At 38.3% G+C, this 25595-nt stretch overlaps 1 protein-coding gene across 1 annotated transcript in view; it reads right to left on the reverse strand.

The window, feature by feature from the left end:
• wwp1 (WW domain containing E3 ubiquitin protein ligase 1) overlaps positions 1-16546 on the reverse strand; it is a 39780-nt gene extending 23234 nt beyond the window's left edge. Inside the window, exons 1-7 of the mRNA XM_023950410.1 lie at positions 16414-16546; positions 6923-6985; positions 4896-4987; positions 4667-4805; positions 739-863; positions 477-650; positions 259-331 (exon numbers count right to left, since the gene is read on the reverse strand). Of these exons, the coding sequence (XP_023806178.1) occupies positions 259-331; positions 477-650; positions 739-863; positions 4667-4805; positions 4896-4965 (581 nt within the window). The 5' untranslated portion in view covers positions 4966-4987; positions 6923-6985; positions 16414-16546. The remainder of the gene's footprint in view (positions 1-258; positions 332-476; positions 651-738; positions 864-4666; positions 4806-4895; positions 4988-6922; positions 6986-16413) is intronic.
• Between the last annotated feature and the right edge of the window lie 9049 nt (positions 16547-25595).

Below are 25595 nucleotides of genomic sequence, written 5' to 3' on the forward strand. Positions count from 1 at the left end.
AAAATGTGGCAGATGGATGAATGAATTATTTTTTGCTTGACAATTCTTCATCTTTTGTTATGCTCTTGTATTATAAAAAAATGTGCCACTAAAAACAAAATAGAGAAAAGTCTGCTAATAAAACTCGTCAACACTACAATCTGGTTCTCTCATGTTGATTTTGAAAGTAATTTATGACTTCAATTGTCCACAGAACTTTTTGTTTTTTTAGAAGTTCCTGGCGTTTTTCCCTTTAGATACAGTCCAAAAAGAGTTTACCTGTTGGCAGCCCTTGAAGAGGATGAGGAGGAGTCTCCGTTTTCATGGACAACCTCGCCATTCTGATGGACCTCTGAAAATAATAAAAAGAAATGTTAACTATAGGTAGCCCATGCAGGAGGGTTTTTACTAAACTGAAACATATAAAACAGGTTTTGAGGTCAAAGAGAAAATAAAACATTTCTTTGTTAATTTTGGAAAAAATAAATGTAACGCACCTCTAATCAAAATACTGAGCTCACTAGAGGCAGTTGTTGCATTGCCATTGGTGAGAGGTGGCCCATCCTCAGGACTGGTGATCAGTCCGTCCAGGAACACCATCAGCTCCCCCATAGGCACCATGACTCCTTTCTGCTCCACGTTTAGCTTTAGCACCTCCTTTACATTCTCCACTATTCATCCGAACAAGCCATTATTATTTAGGAGGCGATACAAAAAGGGCAAAAACATCATGTGATGTATGACATCTCATAACCATACGTTTTCTGTCATGCTGCTCCAAAGCCTGAATTAGATCCAGCTTGGCTTTGCCCAGCAGAGCGTCTGCTTTCAGGGTGTGGTGACTCCATACTTTGAATTCCACTTGTGTGTGTGGCGTTACATTCCTAAGAGCAGAAATATACATAATTATAATTAATTACCACGACCACAACAAAACAGCAAATAACCATCTAGATGTGGGATAACATGATTTTATTTATTTTTTATGGACAAACAGATGTCAGTAGACATTCAATCTTGAATTTTTGGGCACATTTTGCATCATATCAATAAATAATAGAGTGCAGCTATACTTTGCACTTTTATTTTTGCAATAATTAGAGACCCTCTCGATGAACTTGGTTTTGTTAGTGTTTTTAACATGTTAGTGTTTTAAACATCGCATTCTTGTGATAATGGAGGATATATATATATATATATATATAGAAAAAAATAAACTTTAAACTGCATTTCTGAGTATATCTTTATTCCAATCAATGGGAATCAGAAGCAGACAAAAAAAAAATACTGAAAATCTTATTTGTCACATTATTATGCATCCACTTGTAGACGGCTAGGTCTTTGTTTTCCTCGTCTGAGCTGACATCTGGTTAAAAAACTGAACAACTGGACTGCTCCAATATTGCCAGCTATTTCTGTTGCACCAGTAATGTTAGGTTGGGGGTGTGAGGGGCTGTAAGCTAGAGGGAGAGCATGTAAACAGGGCTCTCAGTTGAGGGTGAAGGGAAGGGGGGCAGGGTTGCTCCATGCCAACAGTCCTGTCCACAGCTTAGAGGTAAATTTCTAATAAACTACTGCCCCTCTGCCGAAACTATGTCTTAGACCAGTGTTTTTCACCCTTTTTTGAGCCACGGCACACTTTAACCTCGACAAAAATCCCGCGGCACACCAGCATCCAAAAATTTATAAAAAAAGGAGAAACTCAGTCTGTATTGATCTACAGCCCCTCTGCAAACTCGCATACATTTTTGTGATAATTGTGGCAGAAAAAGCTGGAAGCTGCAGCTGTTTTTTCTAAAAGATGTAATAAAAGTTAAGTTAAAAGATTCAAAAACTGTTTGATGTGTGTTCGTTGTGGTTTCAAGACGTTTAACAAGGAAGACTCATTGTGCGCTGACATGCTGTCACTTTAACCCAATGCATCATGGGAGATTTAGTGCAAACAGCCGCCAAAAGCAAAAAGACTGGCGTCTCTGAGCTTCATTGTTTTGTTCATTTGTTCCACGGTCTGCCACTGGATTCTGTGGAAAGCTGGTATTTTTGTTAGAACTGAGTGACTTTATGAGCTAAATCGGGACAAGGAAGTGAAGAATTTAACCATTTCTGATTGGTCAGACTGATGACGTGTGATTGAGCCTCCAAGAATGATTGGTGGAGACAGTTAAAGGGGCAGGACTTTTAAGAAAAAAAGATATGGCCGCGGCTCAATCGCGGTACCGTCATTCTTATCAAAATGTCTTTAATAGAATCAAATAAACACAAAGAAAAAAGTATTTTATGATCTTTCATATTCCTAACTACTCTGTGTTTTATCAGGGCCTGTTTGGATGAACAAAAAGCTGACATCCTGGAAATGGTAAATGTTTTTAGATCAGTTAATGAGGACAATTTCCCACGGCACAGGACAGTGTGCCCACTGGTTGAAAACACTGTCTTGGAAAACGGTTTTTGGATTTTGGCTGAAAACATCATTAAAAGACTACTGAGAACACTTTTAAAGTAGATCTTAAGATGAACAGAGTGGGTCTTTAAAGTACTGTATTTCATCTTGAGTGTTGCTTGTATAATACAATATTCATAGTTTTCCCTTTCCCGGTGCCAAGACACTTAAATGGTTTCAACATTTTCTTGTTTCTGTAACAATATATCCACCTTTTTACCTCAGTCAATAATAAAACTTTTGTTTTATGTTAAACGGGGAGTGCAACAAAATCACTGATTGTTTATAGACAAGTGAAAGATTGTATTATTATAAATGTAATCCTTAATAGTGTACCTTAAAATAATATGAGAACTCTTGTTAAACAATTTTGTCTCTTTATCCCAAACATCTGCTCCCTCTCATTATTTCAAAAAGCACAATATTTGAATTATATAATCTAGCCATATGATTTTTCATCCAAAGCCAAAATAAATAAGCCTGACAAACACTAATCATTTAGGTCTGATGGTCAAGAACGGAACCCTCAGCAGCTCATAAAACACAAGAACATAAACATGAGTTGAATCAGAGATGACCATTAACATCCACGATGGCATGTTTCGCATTTGGCTGAACCATCATCTGGCTGGAATGCTGCAATGTTCAGGCTCCTGGGGCCACTTGTGTGGTGGAACAAAGAGCTCTGTGTTTCTTCATGCAGCTTGTTCCTCCCTCTTCAAATAAAATAAAAAATAAAACACAGTGGGGCAAAAAAGTATTTAGTCAGCCACCAGTAGCGCAAGTTCTCCCACTTAAAGAGAGAGAGGCCTGTAATTTTCATCATAGGTATACCTCGACTACAAGAGACAAAATGAGAAAAGAAATCCAGAAAATCACATTGTCTGATTTTTAAGGAATTTCTATGTAAATTATTGTGGAAAATATTTGGTCACCTACAAACAAGCAAGATTTCTTGTTCTCACAGAACTGTAACCTTTTCAGTAAGATGATCCTCTGTCCTCCACCTGTATTAATGGCACCTGTTTGAACTGGTTATCTATATAAAAGACACACTCAAATCCAGCAGTGCCAGACGTGTCTCCCTGCTAGAGCCAGGACATGTGCAGCCTGTCTAAAGTTTGCTAGAGAGTAAAGATCATCCAAATACTAGAGAGTATTTGGATGATCCTGAAGAGGATTGGGAGAATGTCCTATGGTCAGATGAAACCAAAATAGAACTTTTTGGTAAGAATTCTACTCTTTGTGTTTGGAGGAGAAAGAATGCTGAGTTGCATCCAAAGACCAACATACCTACTGTAAAGCACGGGGGTGGAAACACCATGCTTTGGGGCTGTTTTTCAGCAAAGGGACCAGGATGACTGATCCCTGTAAGGGAAAGAATGAATGGGGCCATGTATCGTCAGATTCTGGGTGAAAACCTCAGCATGACAAAGATCCCAAATACAATGCCTGCGTAATGAAGGAATGGCTTTGCAAGAAGCATTCCAAGGTCCTGGAGTGGTCTAGCCAGTCTCCAGATCTCAACCCATAGAAAATCTTTGGAGGGAGTTTAAAGTCCGTGTTGCCCCGCGACAGCCCCAAAACATCACTGCTCTAGAGGAGATCTGCATGGAGGAATGGGCCAAAATACCAGCAACAGTTTGTGAAAACCTAGTGAAGAGTTAAACAAAATGTATGACTGCCGTCATTGCCGACAAAGGGTATACAACAAAGTACTGAGTTTAACTTATGTTATTGACCAAGTACTTATTTTTCACAATAATTTACAAATAAATTCTTTCAAAATCAGACAATGTGATTTTCTGGATTATTTTTCTGATTTTGTCTCTTGTAGTTGAGGTATACCTATGATGAAAATTACAGGCCTCTCTCATCTTTTTAATTTGAGAGAACTTGCACAACTGGTGGCTGACTGTATACCTTTTAGCCCCACTGTATCAGATGAAGCAGTTTGCGCTTAACTCAGAGATATCCTAAATTAGGAAAAGGCATGGCTTCATTTTATTTTTGCTAAATATAATCAATTTTAGTCTTTAATATCAGAGATAGATTTTTGAACCCAAAGTTTGTTGTTATTTTGCAATAATTTCCTGATTCACTTGAATATGTAGTAAAAAGGGATTTTCTGCAGACAAAAAGAAAAAAAACTTCTTGTTTTTATTAAAATAAAATTGGTAAAGCAGAACTGGGATTGGTTTATTACTCATTAGCTACAACACAAATAAAAAAAAACTTGCATCTTACAGGATGAGCGTCTCGTCCCATTTCGGATTGGAGGAGCTGTGAGATTTTGTCGTGCGGTGCGACTCTCCATCCGCTGTCACCTCCACGTAAATGGTGGTCCCAAACAGGCTCTTCTTCCGTTTGAGTTTGGCACAGGAAACTGGTAAGAAATTATTGGAGAAAGGAGGTGGTGTTTATATGTATATATATATAAAGTTTTACAGTAAAGAACTGAAGTGTTTGGACTCACCGATGGCATGGAGCTGCGATGTCTGTCTGTGGTTATGGCTAGTCTCTGCTCTGGATGAGGCAGTGGCCATGTCATACACCACAGTGGGATGCCTTCCAAACACATGCAAGAAAAGATTAATGCAACTTGAAACACACACACAACAGTCACACAATGACAAAGAAAAATACTGTGTAGTGGAAAAAATTAATCTGTCAAAGCAGCACCCTTTCAATATGTCTAACCAGCTTTAAAAACTACCTAATAATACTACCGTAAATTCCGGACTACAAAGCGCACCCGATAACAAGCCGCACCCACCCATTTCCACGTGTTTAATTACTTTTATACATACACAAGCCGCGTCAGAGTATAAGCCGCGCATGTGTTAGGCGACATTGTCATCCTGACAGATCACGTCCTGAATCCCAGAGTGAGTGCGATTCATTGGCACACTGTGGGTGGAGTCAGCTTTGCCTCTGGCTCATGTATTTGAGTATGTCAACATCTGTCAAACAGCACGGACCTCTATTCTGTTCACAAGTTCCTCAATCTAGGTATCATACATAAAATTACAAACAGTAACCATATAATCAACATTACATCGCTCAGTTATGATGAGGAAATTTACATCCGCGATTCCCCATTTCCCATGAGTCTTAGGGGCTAAGGCGGGGCCAACGCCCGGCTCGCCATACTGTTGTCCGTGTTTAAGAATGAGCAAGTATCAGCAGTGCATGGAGGGGGTGAACGGGAAAAGCTCTCCTTCTGCTTGTGTCGCGGCAGCGTTATGGGAGTAACAGGGCTGGTTAAAAAACACACTAGTAAAATAAAGCAGCGGCGACTGAAAAGCGCACGCCTCAGCGCGATACGCGCGCCTCAGTGCGGCGCGTGCGTCAGAAGTCAGAAGCCTCTGCGCTCCGCGGACGCCTCTGCGCTCCGCGCTCGCCCCGCGCGCTCCTTGTCTCCCCTTCCTATATACTCCGACACCTCTGCCAGGCCGGCTTCATGGAGGAGCACTTCGTCCCCATTGCGCCGGTGGAAGGAGCAAATCGTGTCTGTGCAAAGCAATCGGACTTAAAACTGTACGTTTTGTGTATGAGGGGCGGATGCGTTGTTACGTGTGGGAGCCATCAGACTGCCATCGGCCCCGCAACTCTATAAGAGCAGCAGGAGAAGATGTCTCCAGCTCACACGGAAGCTGTGAGCTTTTCAAAGCAAAATTCCGCTCAGTCCTTAGAAACCGTACAAACGATCACGTAGATTTGTGTTTCCAGTCGTGTCCCGACAAAATAAAGGCTGATGTTATTCCCACATATTTACGTGCAGCCAGCCGAGTCACTATGACTCAGAGGTAAATTCACTCCTGAGCATGCGCTGTTCTCTCCGTCACGCAGCTGACCGGCTTTTCCAAACCCGTTGGTGATGATGGATTTCTTTACGCTGCTTTTAACGATTGCTTTTAACTTGAAAGCTGCATCATACTGTAATGGCGATCACGTGCACGTTGGGTCTAATGCCACCAAAGGATTCTGGGATGCGGCCGGGCATGCGTGTTTCGTTTTGTTGAACCATGACTGAAGTGTCTAAGACCTGAAGTCAAGTCCATGCTGTTTGGCTGCTAAGAGGTGTGTTGAATAAAAATGCCTTGAGCTTGGTGTTAGATAGAGAATTCAAACTATTCACTGAGTTCGAAAGTACGTACATGGCGGCCGCCAATTAAATCCATAAATTAGCCGCGTCACTGAATAAGCCCCAGGGCTGTAAGTGCAGGAAAAAAGTAGCGGCTTATAGTCCGGAAATTACGGTAATTAATGTGGGAAATTATATTTTAAAGATTAAGCCAAAATTCATCAATTTAAAAGAGCAATCTTTACTAAAAATCAAATGCAATGTCAAAGTAAAATCACCCTCAAGAAAAGCTCACAATGCAAAACAAAGCATTTGATTAGACTCTTTCTATTTTATCAAATTGTAATTACTTTATAAAAAAAGAAAAACAAAAACAATTTTTATATCAAATTTAATAAATGTGTAAATATACTCACAATTGATGTGTTTAGCTAGGCTCTCTGGTTTAGCCCACTCTGTGTCCCATGATGCCACTGGAACTGGAAAGAGAGCATTTTAAACACCAAATAAGAATGGAGCCTGTCTAATTTAAAGCACTTAAAGACCTACTCCAATGAAAATTGTGCTTTTGTTGTTTTAACATGTTTTTGTAGCAATTTTTCTTCATGATAGAGTACATACATAAAATAATTAAAGATTAAAACTGCATTTCTGAGTATTTTTTAAATTAAAATCGGAGCAGATAAAACAAGCCATTTGAAAAAGCTAAAATTTGTGTTTCAGCAAGTAAAATAACCGGGCCATAGTCCCCTTCTCCACCCCATTCCTAATGCATCCATTTAACAGACAAATAGATACACCAACATCTTAATTTCCTTGTCTGAACTGGTGTCCGGGTCCAATATAATATAAAATATAATTGTGGGAGGGGCACCTCTTGTGACCTCAAATACACTTTAAAAACATTGTTTGATTCTAAATAAATGCACCCTTTAGACACTTAACTTGTTAGCCTCTTCACCCCCCATTTCTGGATCACGTGACCAACTTCACTTCATCAAACTGTGTTGAAATGAAATTTGAGTGACATGGCAGAGTAGATAATCTGACATTACAGAGACTTGTCAAGAACTGTTTACTAAGCAAAAACTAATGTTTTTACCTAATAACATTTACCTATTGTGATCATTTATATTTTTTTCAAAGCATCCAACAAAATATTTTCATTTTTTGAGACAGGTTTAACAAGTTTTCTAAAGATAAATGGCGTATGGTAAATGGTGTACACATACACAGCACTTTTCTACTTTACTTACATTGGCTCCAACCAATAACCACCAGGAGCAATGTGGGGTTCAATGTTCTGCCCAATGACTCTTTAACACCACACCACAGCCAGCCCAGAGAGAGGTGGCAAAGCTCTTCATTCTAACTGTGAGTATAAGACAATAGCACAAACTTTTTTGACCTTTCTCTGGCTAGCTTGAAGTAGGGGTCAAAGAAAACACCTGTTTCTCCTGTTTCCGTATTGCCTGACATTAATGACAAATTACTTTTTCTTGTTAAAGGACAAACAAGCATGTGGCATTAAAACTACATTATTCAAGAGACGTACTCCTCTCTGTTGTTATTCTAAGGTAAACCCATACAAAACTTGCTCGACTATTGTATATAAAAATATCTGGCAACTTTAGTCTTTGGGACTATGATTAAAAAAAAGGCAACAAAGCTTCCTCACTATGAGGAGTTTTTAACAAATACACACTAAAACGACCCAAATCCTTTGGCAGCTTTGTGTGGAATGGAAGGATATCTAGTAAAGTGCAATCAAGCAAGCAGCTGCTTGGATTTATGTGTGTGAGCACTTCTTCCAAAACCAGAACCACTCCCCACATTGAAATAGCACAACTTTTAACATCCACAATTTAGCACCAACAAGGTATAAAACAAACAAGTAACAACTAATAATGGACCAGCAATTAGTAATGGCTAACTTCAGAAAATCTATATATTTAATTTATGCCATTATTTCAAATAAATACTACTTACTGTTTACCTTTGATAAATTTATCAGTATTTTCAAACATTATTGCTTCCCATCTAAAACAAAAGGTAAATAAATATAATAAAATACACAAATTTTGCATAATTAATTACTGATAAGTGACATTTATTGCACATGTTTGCAAAACACATCCATTTCTTACCACAGGTTTTATGTGTCATACTGTCAACTTGAACTGGCGTATGGCATATACTTATATAGCGCTTTTGTACCTTCAAGGCCCAAAGCGCTTTACAGTCATAGACCCATTCACCCAGACACACACACATTCACACACTGGTGGCGGCTCCGCTGCCGAACACTGGCACCAACTAGGGTTGGGCGATGTCCCTTAAATTGGCAGTTGACGATGATATCGGACGCAGTCGGACTTTGTGTTTGAGGGGGAGGGGAGGATGCTTTATTACGCGTGTGCTATGTATGGGAGACTTCGGACTGCGATCCGTCCTGCAGCTCTAGGTGAACGAGCTACAGAACTCAGGAGAACCGGGTCTTCCGGTAAAATTGTTTGTGTCCGGGCAGAACTCTGACAGCTTTGTCAGCTCACACAGCAGCTTTGGGGCGGTGTGTGAGCTTTTCAAAGCAGAAATGTAGCTCAGTCCTTAGAAACCGTTCAAACAATCACGTGGATTTGTGTTTCCAGTCGTGTCCCGACAAAATAAAGGCTGATGTTATTCCTACGTATTTACATTCAGCCAAGCTGCAGATTGCAGCATTTCCCGCATGGATTTTATGTTTATCAAAGGCAACATGTTGTTAGCCCATGTTAGCCTATCATAGCCCTGGCTTCTTCCGGCTTCGTTCTTCAACAGAAAAAGCACGGACAACACGGATTAAAATTAAAATGATGAGCGGACAAGCGCTTCATAATAACCGTAACATCAATAAAAGCAAGTTTTGAAGATCCTCTAGTATATTACGGAGCTGCCAGATATCTATGCATGTAGCCTCTCAGTGGAATTCTTTTCCTTTTCCGGAATTTCAAACACTACTGCGCATGTGCGAATGATTTATTCTGACCAAAAATGTGACCCATGTGAACGTTTGTTCTAATCGGAAAAGGTTTTTCTGGGCCCATGTACACGGTTGAAATCTAATCCGACCATTGATCCGATCAAGATATTTTGCACATGTAACCGCGGCTTATGGTGTCGACTTGCAGCATGGTGGGGGCGTGGCATCAAGATGGTGTCTCTCCATCATGATGTCAGTCAGCCATCACGATGGTATCGTCTATCGGCACAACCCTAGCGCCAACCTACCACCAGAGGCAAGGTGGGGTTCAGTGTCTTGCCCAAGGACACTTCGACACATGGGTGTGCAAGGCGGGAATCGAACCTGCTATTACGATCATGGGGCGACCGCCCCTACCGCTGCACCACGGCCGCCCGCAAAAACCACAAACCAGAGTAAAAGGAAAAAAGAATCACATACAACAAGGTCTGAGTTCACAGGGAGTTTATATTTTGTCCAAAAGACTGTAAAGATGTTAAAAACGTAGGACACTAGGCTGTAAAGCTGAATAGAAACAAGGTGGAGCAAAGACAAAGCTTAGCCATGAAGCTTACTGTCACAAAATGCAAGACCATTGGAAATTGGAACTTACCGTCTCCTAACAGAAAAATCATCTACGATATGTGGTTTGTGGCGATCTACCTGTTGCTCCACATCCCCTATCAAGACAAACTGATAGTACAAGCGTGTCTGCAGTATGAGCACAGGTAGGGGTGGCTATGTGTTTACATCAACAACAACTTGAGGGGGGAAAATAACATAGACACTTTTTGCTCCTGTAACCTTTGCAACTTTATACATGAAAGTAAGCTTTTGTCCTCGTGTTAGCAAACAGTGAACAAATCCTAACATAAGAAAAGTCATTTATAGACCATTTTCCTTTTGATTTTACGAATATATCCTATGAGCGGATAGATGCACAATCAAGTATGTTTTAGTTAAATCAAGCGAAGGTTAAGGATATCACCTTTAGCCAGGTGGTCATCATCTACACTGACAACAATATCTACACCTCTCTTAAACCTATATCTTTTGACATAAAATGTGTCACTCCATAAAATAAATGTATCTGTTTTTGTCTAACAACGTATTTGCTCTTTAACCTTTTCATACCAAAACTCCAGGGTTGACATTCTTCCCACTACTATAACTATTCAACCGTTTACCCAAATAGTGTAAATTCAGCGGATTATGAAGTAGGGAAAAGTAGCATTGCACCGATATTCAACACTTTACAGTAGTGAATTGCTTACGCAAGCAACATAAATCAGCTGATTCTGTGGAAGAGCAAAGAGGCTTTGCACCGTTAAGCAATACTTTACATTAGTAATGTGTTTCATTTCAGTGCTAAGCCGAAATTAAAAGCCGCTTTTCTCCGCATCACAATCAGCTGATTCCCGTTGATGATGTGAACGGTCAGAGCGTTTGTAATTTTTAGTTTCAGTTTCCATGATCGCGAGGGTCAAAAGTAAATGATTTTCACAACCAATTTCTTCTGGCAAAATAAGAAAAGCACCTATTTACACTTTTCTGCTGGTCAATTAATTGTTTCTCAAAGTATTTGAATTAACAAGCCTTAATGCCACAGACCTAGAATCCTTAGTAAGAGTGAAAAATGCTTCATATTAAATAATCTGCTATCAAAAGCATAAACTATGGCATTGATCACTGTACGATTGTGTATCTCACTTTGAGCAATTCCACAATATGTGATCATTAACTAGACAACCTTTGGGTCGCAATAAAAAACCAATGTCTAAGCTTTAAATTTAAATTTCTTGTAATTTTAAAGCTATACATTTTGCTAGAATGGCTGTCAGTGATGAAAACCATTCTTTATATTAAATCTTTAGTTTTAGTGATGCACTGTTGACATAGGAAGCAAGTAACTGTGTTAACAGTACAGTAGTGTGTTATTGCTTTAGAGCTATATTGATACTTTATGGGTGACAAAGACGTAGACCACAAAGAAAAAGTAGTAAATCATTACAGAACATACTCCATACCCCCCACCCCCCCAAAAAAACACAAAAAGGAGAGAATTATTCTGGAGAACAGGAGCAAAGCAGCCAGAAACAGTTGTTTCTTTGTTTCAAGGAGATGACTGTTAGCAAGAAGGTCACAAAGCATTTCTCAATCGTTCTCTGCCTCTTTGCTGCAGTAAACAACTGCATCATTAGAATCAAAGAAATACATTTAAAGTATTTGAGTTATTTTGAAGGATGACCTGCAGGCTGATTTCCACTGGTCCGTCTGCAGTGCTGCTTCATGGCAGTGCATTGATGCAAAAAAATTGAACGTTCATTAATCAATCAGAATGTTTACATCGCCTCCGTCATGTCTGCGTTCCATGTCCAGCCCTCCGTATCGCAAGCTTTACGCAAGAGTTCTATTTCAAGTCAATTTACGCGTCAATTTTGCTGCAAAAAGTCGGGCAACCAGAAACAGGTCCAGGTTTCATAATAAAACTTGCTTTGTACTTTCAGAATTAAACTGGTGACATGCTCACAGGATAATGCATGTTAACATAAATTAGCTGACAGTCGTGTGACCACACAACGGAGACGCGCACCGCAGACAAAATTCTGTTGTTGTTTTTTTCCAGCATACATGGAGCTTCATAAAATAGCAACATTTGTATAAATTACTGGCTGGATGTTTTCTTGTTAAGTTTATTTTTAACTACAGGTTACAGCCCATAGCATCAAGCATATAGTTTGGGAATGCTACATTCACCGGATTCATTGTAGGAAAATGGGCCCAAATGTTTTCCTTTAAAAAGTTGAAGCCATGAGGCCTCATTTGATCTAATATTTACTCATCTGTGCTTGCATGATAATGCTGTCTGTTGCCATGACAAATGGAGTGTCAAGCAGGATATCAAACCACTGCTAATGTAACTCAGCAGGTTCCCTATTGCTATAGAGTTATATTTCTTTTATTGGTATTTTGTAGTTTGTGTTAAAATGATGTTCACACATGCAAGTATGTTTTGCCTCTTCAAACAAAATGTCTGCATCTGTTAAAAAAAAAAAAGTTGTAATAGCAGAAAGGTTTTTTGCTTTTGCAATACCAATGTATCCTCGTATAAAAAGGATTGATGGCTGTAAAAATATTTGAGTGTGTGTAAAGGAGATTTACAGCTGTAAAGATTTTCTGCAAACTTGTAAAATGTTTTCAGTCTTCAGAAATATTTTGCATGTTTCCAAAAATTAAAAATAATATAGACACATGAACATAAGTGTTTTTCTGAGTTCTCATCATGCACAGATCTTTTGACAAATGCTGAAATGATAACCTCAAATGCTCCATCTAAACCGATCAACTCATCAACACCTTTCTCCTCTCACCCAATAATAATATTGCAAAATGTTACTAAATAGGAATGAATATTTCCTGTAATTAATTTTAGTCTCTAAAATTAGGGCTGAAACGATTCCTCGAGTTACTCGAGTTACTCGATTACAAAAATTCCTTGAGGCAAAAACTCTGCCTCGAAGCCTCGTTAAAATCCTACGTGCACCATACGCGCGGCGCAGGGATTTGATTGTGTCACACGGACCGTTTATTCACACGGGCCTTTTGAATTTAGTAGGTGCGATGGCGGAGAATAGATCTATAAGTAAACGGCAGAAAACGTGAGATGTCACGGCAAAATAGAGCTGGCATACGACAACAGTACATCTTCCATGATTCAGCATCTGAACAGAAGACATCCACTCTATGCTGTTTCACCAAGCATCGCTGAAACAAGGTAAATTAACATAGTTTAAGCCTATTGATGTTCGCTGATTTTAATCCCATACTGCATTTGTAGCGATGTCGTGATGCGGTTTGACTAGATATGATGTTTAACTTTGATGATGTTTTAAAGTAGTAAACGTATCACGTTCAATTGCAAGAGAGTATAGCCTAAAAAAAGACCCCCTTCACACACACACAAACACATGCACGCACGCACACAAACACGTACATTTTGATGTTTGTTTTGAGATTACAGCTTATTATTTATAATTGTTTATAATTCTTTTATTTACATAATTTTTTTATACATTGTATACATTGTGTACCTGTTTGGCTCGATATTTTATATTCATTTTTTGTTCCCAGGTTAACTAAACTAAATTTGCAGAAGGTGCAATCCTTTTTTTGTAATGTTGTGTATTAAGAAGACAAAAAACTAAGTTTATATTCATATTAGTTTTACAATACATGTTATACATGTTACTGTAAGTTCACTTAACTGTACATTGTTCTATAATTGTTGGCAATGCCAACTTGGCACTTAAATTTTGGAGCCAAACTTTTGGAATTGGAAATAAATACCTCTGTTGAGAAATAAAAGCCAAATGCTTGTTCATTTTACAACCACATCATTTTTGTTATGCATTATTTGTTTTGGTTGTTCAAAAACACACACAAATCGTTTTATCCGATTACTCGATTAATCGATCGATCAAGTGCTAGATTAATCGATTACAAAAAAAAAAAATCGATAGCTGCAGCCCTATCTAAAATGCTTTGCAAAAAACATGGCAGCCATCAATCAGCCGTTGTTTACTCAGTTATATGTATGTGAGGATCAGACATCAATCAGTGTGTGAGAATTATTTCTGTTGGTACGATAGTGTGAAATTTTTTTTCTTGAACAGAAAGATAAGGCTGGCTTCTGTTGTGGGAAGTGATCAGTGGAAGCTGATGAATGACAAAGCCTCAACACACTCCGCATGTCAGCAGTATGAGCATTGCAGAGGGAATTCTAGATCAGGAGGAGGAATCCTTGATGTCATAGAAACGGAGCAGTTTTACTGATATCCAAAGAAAAGGACTTTACCGGTTTAAAGCTGTGTGGGAAAAGACGATTGAAACAGTCACTGAACAATCTAAGCCTGGCTTTAAACAACAACCAAAGATCAAAAATTAGAATGGATTGTAGAGTCAGGCACAACTTGTTAAGATCAAAAATGTTGCGTGCTTTTGCCAAAAGGTTCTCACAAGGGCTGTAAGGAGTATCTAGAAACTAGAATATCCACAATCAGTACAAGAAAAATTTAAAACAGATATTTGTGACGTTTAAGATCATTCATTTGCGATCTTTATAAACATAGAAGAGTATAATACAAATACATTTCAGGCAATGTAATTATCACTTTAAAATTGCTGAATAATGCTGGATTTAAGAATATAAAGTAAACAAACCTGTGCTACTGTCACAGAAAGTGAATCAATCTTCAAAGTAAAGCTATCAAAGTAAAGCTATCAAGTGTTTTCTGTAGATGAATCAGATTGCCACTCAAGTAATAATCCACAGCCCTACTTCTCTTTAGATTTAACACTATGAAATAATCATCAGATATCTACAATAATAGCTTTTCTTGCAAAGAAACCTCTCACAAAATCTACACCTGTTGTAGTTGTTTTAGCTCATTCAAAGGGACTACTGAGTGTAATGAAGTCAATAAGATAAACAACCTGCATCTGTGATCAGAAGGATGAATTATCACTAGTTATTGAAGCCCAAAAATCCAGAACTGCTGTGGCTTCCACTATGTGAATTCACTAAAAGAAGCTGGTGTTAAAGAGCATGATCCTATAGAACAGGGCTGCCCAACCCCAGTCCTCAAGGCCTGCCTGTTTTCCAGCTCTGCCTCCACTTTGTGCGGCTGATTACCCGGATCAGGTGAGTTCAGTTAAGCGGAACAAGGAGACACCTGAGTCAGCAGAGAGAGGTGCAGTGAAAAACAGTAAAACAAGGCAGGGTGGTAGACCTTGAGGACCAGAGGTTGGACAGCTCTGCTCTAAGAGGTAGCCATGACAGCATGACACAGTGTAACCAATCAGAGAGCGGGGGTACTTTCAAGTACCAGTTTCCCTCTACTATAAGGCCCCAGAACGTCACACAAAAAATAAAAGGAGAGGCTAAACAGTTAATTAAATTGAATTGCAAAGTGTATTTGAAATGCACCAGGGGACAGTACAATGAAAATAAAGGAATATGGAAAATTTCTTTTAATCTATTAAATCAAGAGGGTTTTCTAATAAAATAAAGGATTCCCCCTTAAAAAATGTATTTTCAAATGCAATTGCAAATGTAGCTGTAAAACCTTTATAAATTGACTTGTATATCACAGTATGTATCAAGCAATTACAAAACAATAATACAATTCCTTGTTTGAAGTGCAATTTACAACATGGAATTACAAAACACTGTCAACAATGAAATTAAAACTATTAACCAAGCTTTACATTTAATTTAAAGTTTATAACGTAACCTCAAAAGCTATCTTACTTTTTTTTTTAAACAACTCTCCTGCTCCATATGCATGACTCGTTAAACACAATAATTCTGTTGTAACTGGTGTTTTTAAATCCTCAAATTAGTGACGTTTGATTCCTGAAGTGCCATTTGGGAGGTTTTGGAAGGATCTCAGTTTTCTACACTATCCGTGATGTTGACTGCTTAGTGTTTTTCTGTTTTCCATTTTATTTTATTCCTTTACGAATATTGAGTGATATTTTCTGATTTCTTTTGAGTCTAAAATAAAGCTTCCCAGTATTGTTATGGTGGCTATAGATACCTAGCCTTTAAATTGCCATTAATAATGGTTGCCTACATATCGAAGTGTTAATATTAGGACGCATAAAGAAACTTTATCGTGTGTTTATTATTTAGGTGTGTAGCTTCTTTAGCTAGCTAACGTAACAAACTTAACAGAGTTAGCAACCAGCTACTAGCCGGCGTGCTAACTAACTTACTTACTTAGCAGCTTGGCTAATTGTCCCCCATGACGGGAAGCAAAGTCAAATGGATAAAATACACATTCACCGTCGTGAGGGGAACTTGGTGTGTTATGGGTTAAGAAAGAACACGGGCGGTGTTGTTTTTACCTTGTTCGCTCCTCCATTTACAATCCCTGCTCGTCACGTAGCGGTTGTCGGGAACCGTACAGGCCTCGCAGTCTACTACGGCTCTGCTGCCATCTCTACTGTACGCTTCCGACCAGTGAAACGGGCGCGCGCCACCCCGAATTCTGCTGTGTAATAACAACAGATCCGATAACGGCAGACAGGGTCAGAACCAACAGTCTAATATAACATGTCTGCTAAAACCATGTGAGGGTTTTTACGGATTCATATTTTATTTAAATAATATTTATCTGTATTTAAGTACATTCTAATTTGTGTTGTATTAATTAAAACAATTGAAAACTTGCAAGCTTGGTTTATTATTTTGGTTGACAACTTTATTATAGTTATTTAATTATTGGTTTCAGCTATTTAAACATAATTTTATTGGAAGCTGTCAAACTTTAATTCCTCAATGGAAACTTTGCAGAGACATTGGAAAACATCAAACCAAAACAGTTAGTTTTTCTCATTGTTTAGTTTTTTTGTGTTATTAAAAATATTTTGAAAGAATTTCTCAATGACTGTGAAGCATGATGGTGGAAGCATCATGCGTTGGGGCCGCTTTTCTTCAAAGGAAACAGGATAACTGTTTTAAAGATCCATGCCAATGAAAATTGTGTTTTTAAAATGTTCTTAGTCTTTTTCTTGTGATGGAGGACATGTATAAAAAAAATTTAAATGAAAATTGCTTTTCTGACGATTTCTTTTTTTCAAATTGTCTTTGGATCAGGAGTAGACAAAAAACTTGTCATTTGAAAAAGCTTGGGTTTGTAATGTAACAACTTCTCGGCGGGCCAAGGTCACATTATTCCTCTTACCAGGAATATAGGGAGGGAGTTGAAACCCTGTGTTGCCCAGCAACAACTCCAATACATTTCAGCTCTTAAGAAGATCTACAAGGAAGAATGGACCAAAATAGCAGCTAGAGTGAGTTCAAACCTAGTGAAGACCCACAGGAAACATATGACGTCTGTCATTGAAACCAGGGTTGCGATACAAATTATTGAGGTAAAGTTGATTGACCAAATTCTTATTTCAGCACCTTTGTAGAAATGAAATGTTTAAAAATCACACAATGTGAATTCCTGAATAATTCTTTTCAGTCTGTCTCTCACAGTTGAAGTGTGGCTGTGGTAAACATTACAGACCTCTGATCTTTAAAGAAGGACCACGTACAGAATCATCGAACAAGACCCCCCCCCCCCCCCACTGTACAACTAATGCTTTCTTTAGACATATAAGAATGAGTTCAGTTGTCTTTGTGAGGATAAGACCTAGTTTCAAAAGAAACATGAGAACACAAACACACAAAACTCCATGATCCAACTGCGAAGCAATAAAAAGAAGAGAAATAAAAGCTTCCGACAATAACTTCTCAGGGATTTGGAAGGAAGAACAAAGCTTTAGGGAAGGTTCCTGAGCCTTAAATCTAAGTAATGTCAAGCCTGTGAAAGCAGCCCTGCAGAGCGTAATGGAGACAGAAACATATCAGGTTAGGATTTCTATCACAGAAGACAAGGAAATGTTGAGACATAAACAAATTCAATATGGATAATTACTGCGATATTCTTTTACATTTAGGATACCAGTTTACATTTATATCACAAAGATAAAAAATGAGTGGAATTATGATCATTGATGAAAAGACGTAAGACATTAATGGTGAGGTAAGGGCCGGGAAATCCCGTAAAAAAGAACAAAAGCAACAACTTTGTGACCAAAGTCCTCTGTCAGACTATAAACCTGCAGTTTTACAGAGTGGCATGAGATCATTTGAGAACATGGCATGCCCTGAAGAAAATTTACTTTTATCGCCTGTAAGTTGCTGCATGCAGGCCACAATTTTTTTAATTCACTTCAAATCAGAGCTTATTAGAACTTTGTGGCCATGCAGGCAATGAGTCAGAGGGCAGTTTAAAGAAATCTACCTTTTAAAAATAAAAATGCTTAGCAGACGATCAATGGCTCCTCAAAAAGTCAGGACCAACCTTTTATAAACACTCCGCCAACTCTAGAGAACCTTTTAGAGCTGAAGCGTATCGGTATTCACTCGACCTGAAGGAGAATCATTCAAAAATTGAACAGCAGAATAAGTAAAAGGTAATTTTTTTTATTAGACAAAAAAAATAAAAAGATCACAATGAGACCAGCAGTGTTCTGACAAAAGCTTTCAAAAATTAAACCAAGAACAGTGATTTTTGTGTTTGGACCTCATGAAGCATCAGACTGTTTGAGATGCTGGATAGCCCAGTCAACAGAATGCTTGAAAACCATCATGGAGGGAGTCTGGAGCTGTCAGCAACGACAGCAAAAGCCACAAACTCTGCGATCCATTACAGAAAAAGCAACCCATGAGGTATTTTGAAACTCCCTCAGAGCTAGCCCCCTCCTCCTTCGTAAACTTGCTCCTGGCAAAAGAGCAAAAATTATAGCAAAACTAGGCATCAGAATAAAACTTCTACAAAGAGGAAAAAAATGGAAAAAGGGTTTTAGGATGGAAACAAGAACACATCATTTTCTAACAGCTAATAAATGTCACACGTTCAAGCATAAAAGAGCATCTTGAAGGAGCGTGCACAGCACGTCCCATTTAGAAGCTTTTTACTGGACACGGTAAACTGACTCTGGACCCTTAAATCATTTTTGCCTGGGGCCAAAGAGTTCCTTTTGGAAAACCTCTAACTGGATGTGGGGAGAAACATTATGAAACAATGAAAGAGTAATTTAGCAGTTACAGTTTATTTCGGACAACTGAAGTTACAAAAGGTAAATTTGTGCAAAAGAAAAAAAAAGTTTTTTGACTTAGAGGAAGTGATGTAACTTAAACTTAACACCTCGAGGGATTTCATCTCAGCTTTAAGGCTCTGTTTTTTGTCAGACGGGGACATGCGAGTGCATCGGGTCCCCTCATATGGCAAAAGGTTTTCCTGACACGCCTCCAGGGAAGGTCAAAGATAGGCAACATCTCTCTTGAGTTATAGAAACACAGCTGCTGGGAAGAAAAGAACTTGCCAAAAAAAGTAATTAAACATGAGTATTTTTCTTTTAAACTTGGTCGGCCAGAACAGGAACCATCTATTTAAAGAGGTTCCAAAAGGTCTGATAGAGAACGATCAGTAATTTGACATAATGACTAAGTCATCCATTTGAAAGAGATCATTGGTTTGGATGTTAAAGATTATATACAGACAGAATGACTTCAATAACCACATAAGAAGGTTCTGGTTATGTATAAGAAGGTGAAATGTTATCATCTGGAGTTGTTCATAATATTGTCTCTTTCATACTTGTTTTTGGGGGTTAGGAACACAACTGTGACTGTGCTGCTGCGCCTGTTTGTAATACTTTACCCCCCACCCCCCTTTTAATAATGCCAAAGATAAAAATGTAGAAATACCTTCCATAAAGACAGGTCAAGTCCCACTTTGATCATCTTTTTATGTGCTTTAAAATCATTCCCAGTGGTCTTTTAAATATAATTATGCTGTTTTTAGCCAAAAAAAAAAACAAAAAAACATGTTGTTTTCTAGGACATGGTTTCTGCAGAGCGGCAGGAGTTCATTAAAAGAAATTCACCTCCGAGTAAGCCCGCCTTAGCCTCCCGACATCCATCTGTTCATACTCTCTCCCACTAGCTTACAGCACCTCACAACCCCAACCTAACATTACCAGTGCAACAAAAAGGGTGAGCAGTATTGGAGCTATCAAGCTGTACAGTTCTGAGCCACTAGTCAGCTCGGACAAGAAAATCAAAAACGTACATAAATCTAGTTGTCTGCAAGTGAATGCATCAGAATGAAGCAGAGCAGGAAGTTGTGGCCCACCAATAGTAGCACCTACTTCACACCTATAACTTCTTTCCAAAGTCATTTTTTCATCTGGTAAAGATTCAGAGTGGTGAAAACAGAAATACTCAGATTACTTTTCTTCATACATGTCCCCAATCATGAGAAAAATGCCACAAGAACATAATAATACCAAAAGCACCATTTTTTCATTGGAGTGAGTATTTATGACTGTGTGGCCACTCTGGTTTTTAAGTCATACATTTTTTGTGGTCAAGAGAGTTTAAATAATAAAGGGAAATCATTATTTCAAAAAGAATAACTCACTGAATCACCCTGCAATTTTCCTTTCCAACATAAATATTTTAACAAGTTCAAACACAGAAATCTGCTGTAAAGAGAGTGTATGTGGACTCCAAGGAGTGTGGTGTAAAGAGGAAATCTGCCACCTGAAACAACAGGAAACAAGATAAAGATCCTTCAAATGAATATTCACAAAGTGAAATGAATTTAGTGGGTGTGAGCTGCATGAACAGAAAAATCCAGCAAAAACTGTCATTAACACACAAACTGAAAGTCCACATTTGCAGAGGAGTTTTGGGGAATGAATGCGAATTGAGAAATTGAGATTCTATCTTTTTTTAGTTTGCTGGTATTCTTGAATAGCATCTGTTACAACAAAGAGGTTGTTTTTTCACATTTTTTTAAACAAATTTTGAATCAAACTTGTTTATATATGATAGAAAGCAATCCCCAAATGTCTGCATAACACTTTAAACGAATAAAGGGATATTAAAATAAAGTTTTTCACTACCAAGAAAACCTGCATGAATACCTCACAGATAAAAAAAGCTTTTTCTGATGTGCTGGAAAAATGTAGACATGATGAAAATTTGAATGGATGTCAAGTAATTCAATGAAAAAAGATCTAAGGAAAGTGAGAAAAGATTTATTAGTTAATCAAAAAGATATGCATGAAATAACTCCAAACCCTGTGGCGGCTGCAGGCTTTGGGCCGATGATGTCCTGCTGGTGGAATAAGAGAAGATGGAGGAATAAACCCCAGAGCCTATAAGCTGATGGTGGTTTAGGGTTTAGTCCATCACCAAGCCTTGTTCCAGGTGGAGATCTTCAAAGAGATATCTATGAATTTAAAAGCAAAAATATCATTGTGGTTGGATGAGAAGAAAAGGAGGGGCATTGTTTCAGAATAAAAGCTTAAAGACCTACTCACATGAAGATTGTGTTTTTAGTGTTTTTTAACATGTTCTTGTGGCATTTTTCTGACAATAGAGGACATATTTAAAAAAATGTAAGCTCAAAATTGCATTTCTGAGTATTTCTTTCTTGTGAATCAGGAGCAGATGAAAACAATTTTGTTTGGAAAAGAGATTATATGCAAGCTCCCTGCACCGCTCTCAGAGTGGGTCTTTAATTATTGGTGTTAAAGTGACTAACACTTTAGTGTATTTAGAAGTAAGGCGGAACGTTTTCATTTAAATTGTTAGCTTCACTAACAGATTTTAAACACCACCAAAGCAAAAAGCAACATGCACAAAACAAATGGAGCTAACTAAAGCCACATCATCTGGTTCTTTAACAACATAATATTGTTTTGGCCCAGTTAAAATTGAGGTTTTATTTCATGCTGTTTTTCATTTTTTTCTTCCATGATCAGCACATCCTGAAAGCAGACTAATTATGTTGTGCCATAAAAAAATCCCTCAGAGCTCACAACTGCTTTCAGAGGCCACACATTAACACCAGTGCCCTAAGCAAGGACCGCCAACGTTTCATTTTGTTTATTACAACTTAAGGGGTCTGTTAACTCTGTGATATCACATGAGAAGTTGTTTTAGCAGTTCTCAGTATCCCAATAGAAATTGTTAGTGGATAGCATGTCAAAATAATCCCAAAACACATTCTTATCTCCAGATTCTTTCAGTGACACCAAACTTTGTGCAGATTTCTGCTCAAATCTGTTCTAAAGTGAGAAGAAACATGTGTAGGTGTCTATTGCCTCTGCTTGAGATGGGTCTCTGCAGAATTCAAAACAGATCCTTCAGGGGCAAATAGTCTGTAAAGTGAGAACATACTTTAAGGAAGGAGAAAAAACACATCTAAGTGTATGTCTGGCTCCCTCAAACATTGACCAGCATCTTTCTATGAGCAGTTTGACAGTGTGAAGAGGCCAACACCACTTATAAGTGGTTTTCAGGTAGAAAAAGGGGGGGGGGGGGGGGGGGGGAATATCTCTAGATTGGAAAAAGGCTCTCCAGTTGCAGTTCAGTCTATGTGCTGACTCTCACTTGTGTCATTAAAGATTGGGTCATGCAAATTAAAATTAAAATTCAATTAAAAACACATTTTGCACCCTATTTTTCAGCTACAAATTCTGCAGAAAATCAGGAAAAAAAGGAAATTTTTTAAATGAACTGCATAAAAAGCATAATTTTCCCTATAGGTTACCATATTGCTGCATGCAAGAACATTTTCCTTATGTTTAAAAAAAGTATTTATTCAGATCATCTGGGCAATCAATATATTTTCCAAAAATACTGAGGCAGTTAAGGGGTTTGATATTAACAGGAGGTTGGGTGGAAAGTTTCATCGTCCGGGAGGATCTCAGAGTAGTGATGCCACTCTTCCTATTTAAATAGAGTCCTGGTGGTTTTGACTGGTCTGACTGATATCTGGATGCCACCCTACTGAGGTGTTAAAGGCTGAGGAAGAGGCCCTATAGCGGAAGACGTTATAGGAATATTCTGGAAGAGCCAGAGGATGTGCACGCTGGAAAGAGTAAAGTCTGGACATCCCTTCTACTCAGATTATGGGAAGATGAATGTTGTGCTGTCAAAGCTTTTTTAAAATTTACTGAACTTGCGCAAGTCTGGCAGTTAACAAATTTTAACGTTGTCCAAAGAGACAAAAACCCATCGATGACCCCTCAATTCTGCATTCAAGTCATCTTGACTTTTCTTGATGAAACTAAACGAGCCATGCTGCTTCACAGATAAAATATAATGAAATATGGCAGATTATCCTTTAAAAAAAAATCAAACTGGAATATGTTTCTTATGAAAGAACAATTGCCACTATGGATATCGTTGCCCCCTCTTCTCCTTCTTCTTCTTTGCCTTTTGGTTGAACCCTATGATGGTCGCTGCAATGAATCATCTGTCCCAATCTAATCCTTTCTTCTGCATCCTCCTCACTCACACCAACTCCCCTCACGTCCTTCTTCACTTAAGCCATGAACCAGTGCTTTGGTCTTCCTCTACAGGGATGTCAGAATCCAGGCCTCGAGGGCCGGTGTCCAACATGTTTTCCAACCAACCTGTCACTGAAGCTCCCTATTGGATAAACACACCTGATCCAGGTAATCAGCAGCAGGTAAGGCAGGATTTCTGAAAATTCAGCAGCAGGCTGGCCCTTGTGGCCTGAAGTTTGACACCCCTGTGTCTAGCCATTCCTGGTAACCTCAGCATCCTTTTACCAATGTAATTCCAATGCATACCATCTCCTGCTGGCTTCATATCTCCGAACATCTATCCTGAGCTGTCCCTCTAAAAGTGACCATTCCTAATTCTATCCATCATCTTCGTTGGAGGTGGAACAATGATTTTAAAAGCTTAATAAGTATTGTGTATTGTTTCATATTCTTACAGTTCTCTTTATGAAGCATCAGAGTTAAATATCTTGATGTAAGTCAGTGGTTTCCACGAGGTTCCAAAAAAAATAGTTATTTTACTGTTTATGTTTTAAATTAGCTGCCAGTTTTAAGCTTTCCCATTGTTTAAGGACCTACTCTGATTCCCTTTTCATCTATTTTCATTGCATTCCCCGTTGTATTTTAATTTAGACTATGTCGTTTTTCAGCCAAAGTCTAAAAATCTGTGTTGTTTTCAAGGACATAGTTTCTGCAGAGCAGCAGTAGTTCTTTAGAGGTTCGCTTCTGAGTTCTGGCTGAGTTGTGGCGCTGAATAGGTTCTCCCATCCTTCCCATCATCCATATGTTGTTATGCTCTCCCGCTGGTTCACAGCCCCCCACACCACCAACCTAACATTACCGATGCAACAAAAAAGGCGATCAATATTGGAGCTATCCAGTCGTATAGTTTAGATCCATATTCAAGCTCAGACGAGGAAAAAAAATACGTACATGTCTACAAGTGGCTGGATCCGAATGGAGTGGAGCAAGGAGCTTGTGGTCTGCTGATTGTGTCACAGCTACAGGCTTTTTCCCACTGCCTTATTATGACAATTCTTGTCTGATCATTCAACGATGTGAATAAAAAAATACTCAGAAATGCAATTTTAAGTTTAATTTCCTTTATGCATGTCCTCCATCATGAGAAAAATGCTAAACATGTTAAAGCGTACGTTAAAGCATTGAAAAAACGTTCTCATCATCTCTCACTTATATCTAATAATATTTCTTTCAAGTTTTTTTGATGATTAAAATGTTTTTTTAGTTCAGAGTGTTTTAAGCAGGTATTATGGGAAAAGACGATGTCACACCGTTCTGATACAGATGAGACTAATAAGAAAAACTTATGTGCAGAAGTTATGAAAGAATTTTCACCTTCATAAGCAAACCTGCAAACATCCCAAAAAAACCTGAAATATCAATGACTGTCATCCAAACCAGGGATACATGTAAACCCTCGGTTCATGACATCTGGGAAAAGCCCCAATTCCACCGCAACTCCGGTAAGGATGAATACAAAGATGAAAAAGAATGACTTCAAAGCTTTATTACACATGTGCATTCTGAAATCCACACGTCTCACCAGGGTGACAAAGTCAACTATCATTTTTTGCCTCTGCAGGGTAATGGATAACTCTCCTTGGGCTTAAAGGGAACAACGTTTGCACAATTTGCTGACATCAAATATGATTTTCCAGGTATTCCTGGAAACACTTCCTACAGGAAACAGGCATGTTTTTTTTTACCCTGCCTAAAGGAAAATCCATTAAAGATAAAAAAAGAAAATAATTATCTAGATCCCTTCTGGCACAATGGACAACACATTTTGCAATCTGTTCAGATAAAGAAAAAAAACTTCTGCGCAGTTTAACTTGAACCTATCTAAGATGAGTTTTCCATATGCTTCTCATCTCAGCTAAATGGTCATTTGGAGTATTTAAGTTTTATGAAGTTCAATCAAACCACAAATAACCTCCAGCATCACAAATTCAATTCAATTCTATCTAGGTTTATTAATATGTCACAACAATAGTTGTCTCAATGATCTTCATACCAGTAATTGTGTAATAGGCTTGAAAACATGAAGTCATAGAATTCAATGGGTAATGGCTAAACTAAATTAAACAGACTAAGCATCCTTGCCCTTAGACTCTCCTTCTCGGTAA

Source organism: Oryzias latipes, chromosome 20, assembly GCF_002234675.1.
Source record: "Oryzias latipes chromosome 20, ASM223467v1".
NCBI lineage: Eukaryota > Metazoa > Chordata > Actinopteri > Beloniformes > Adrianichthyidae > Oryzias > Oryzias latipes.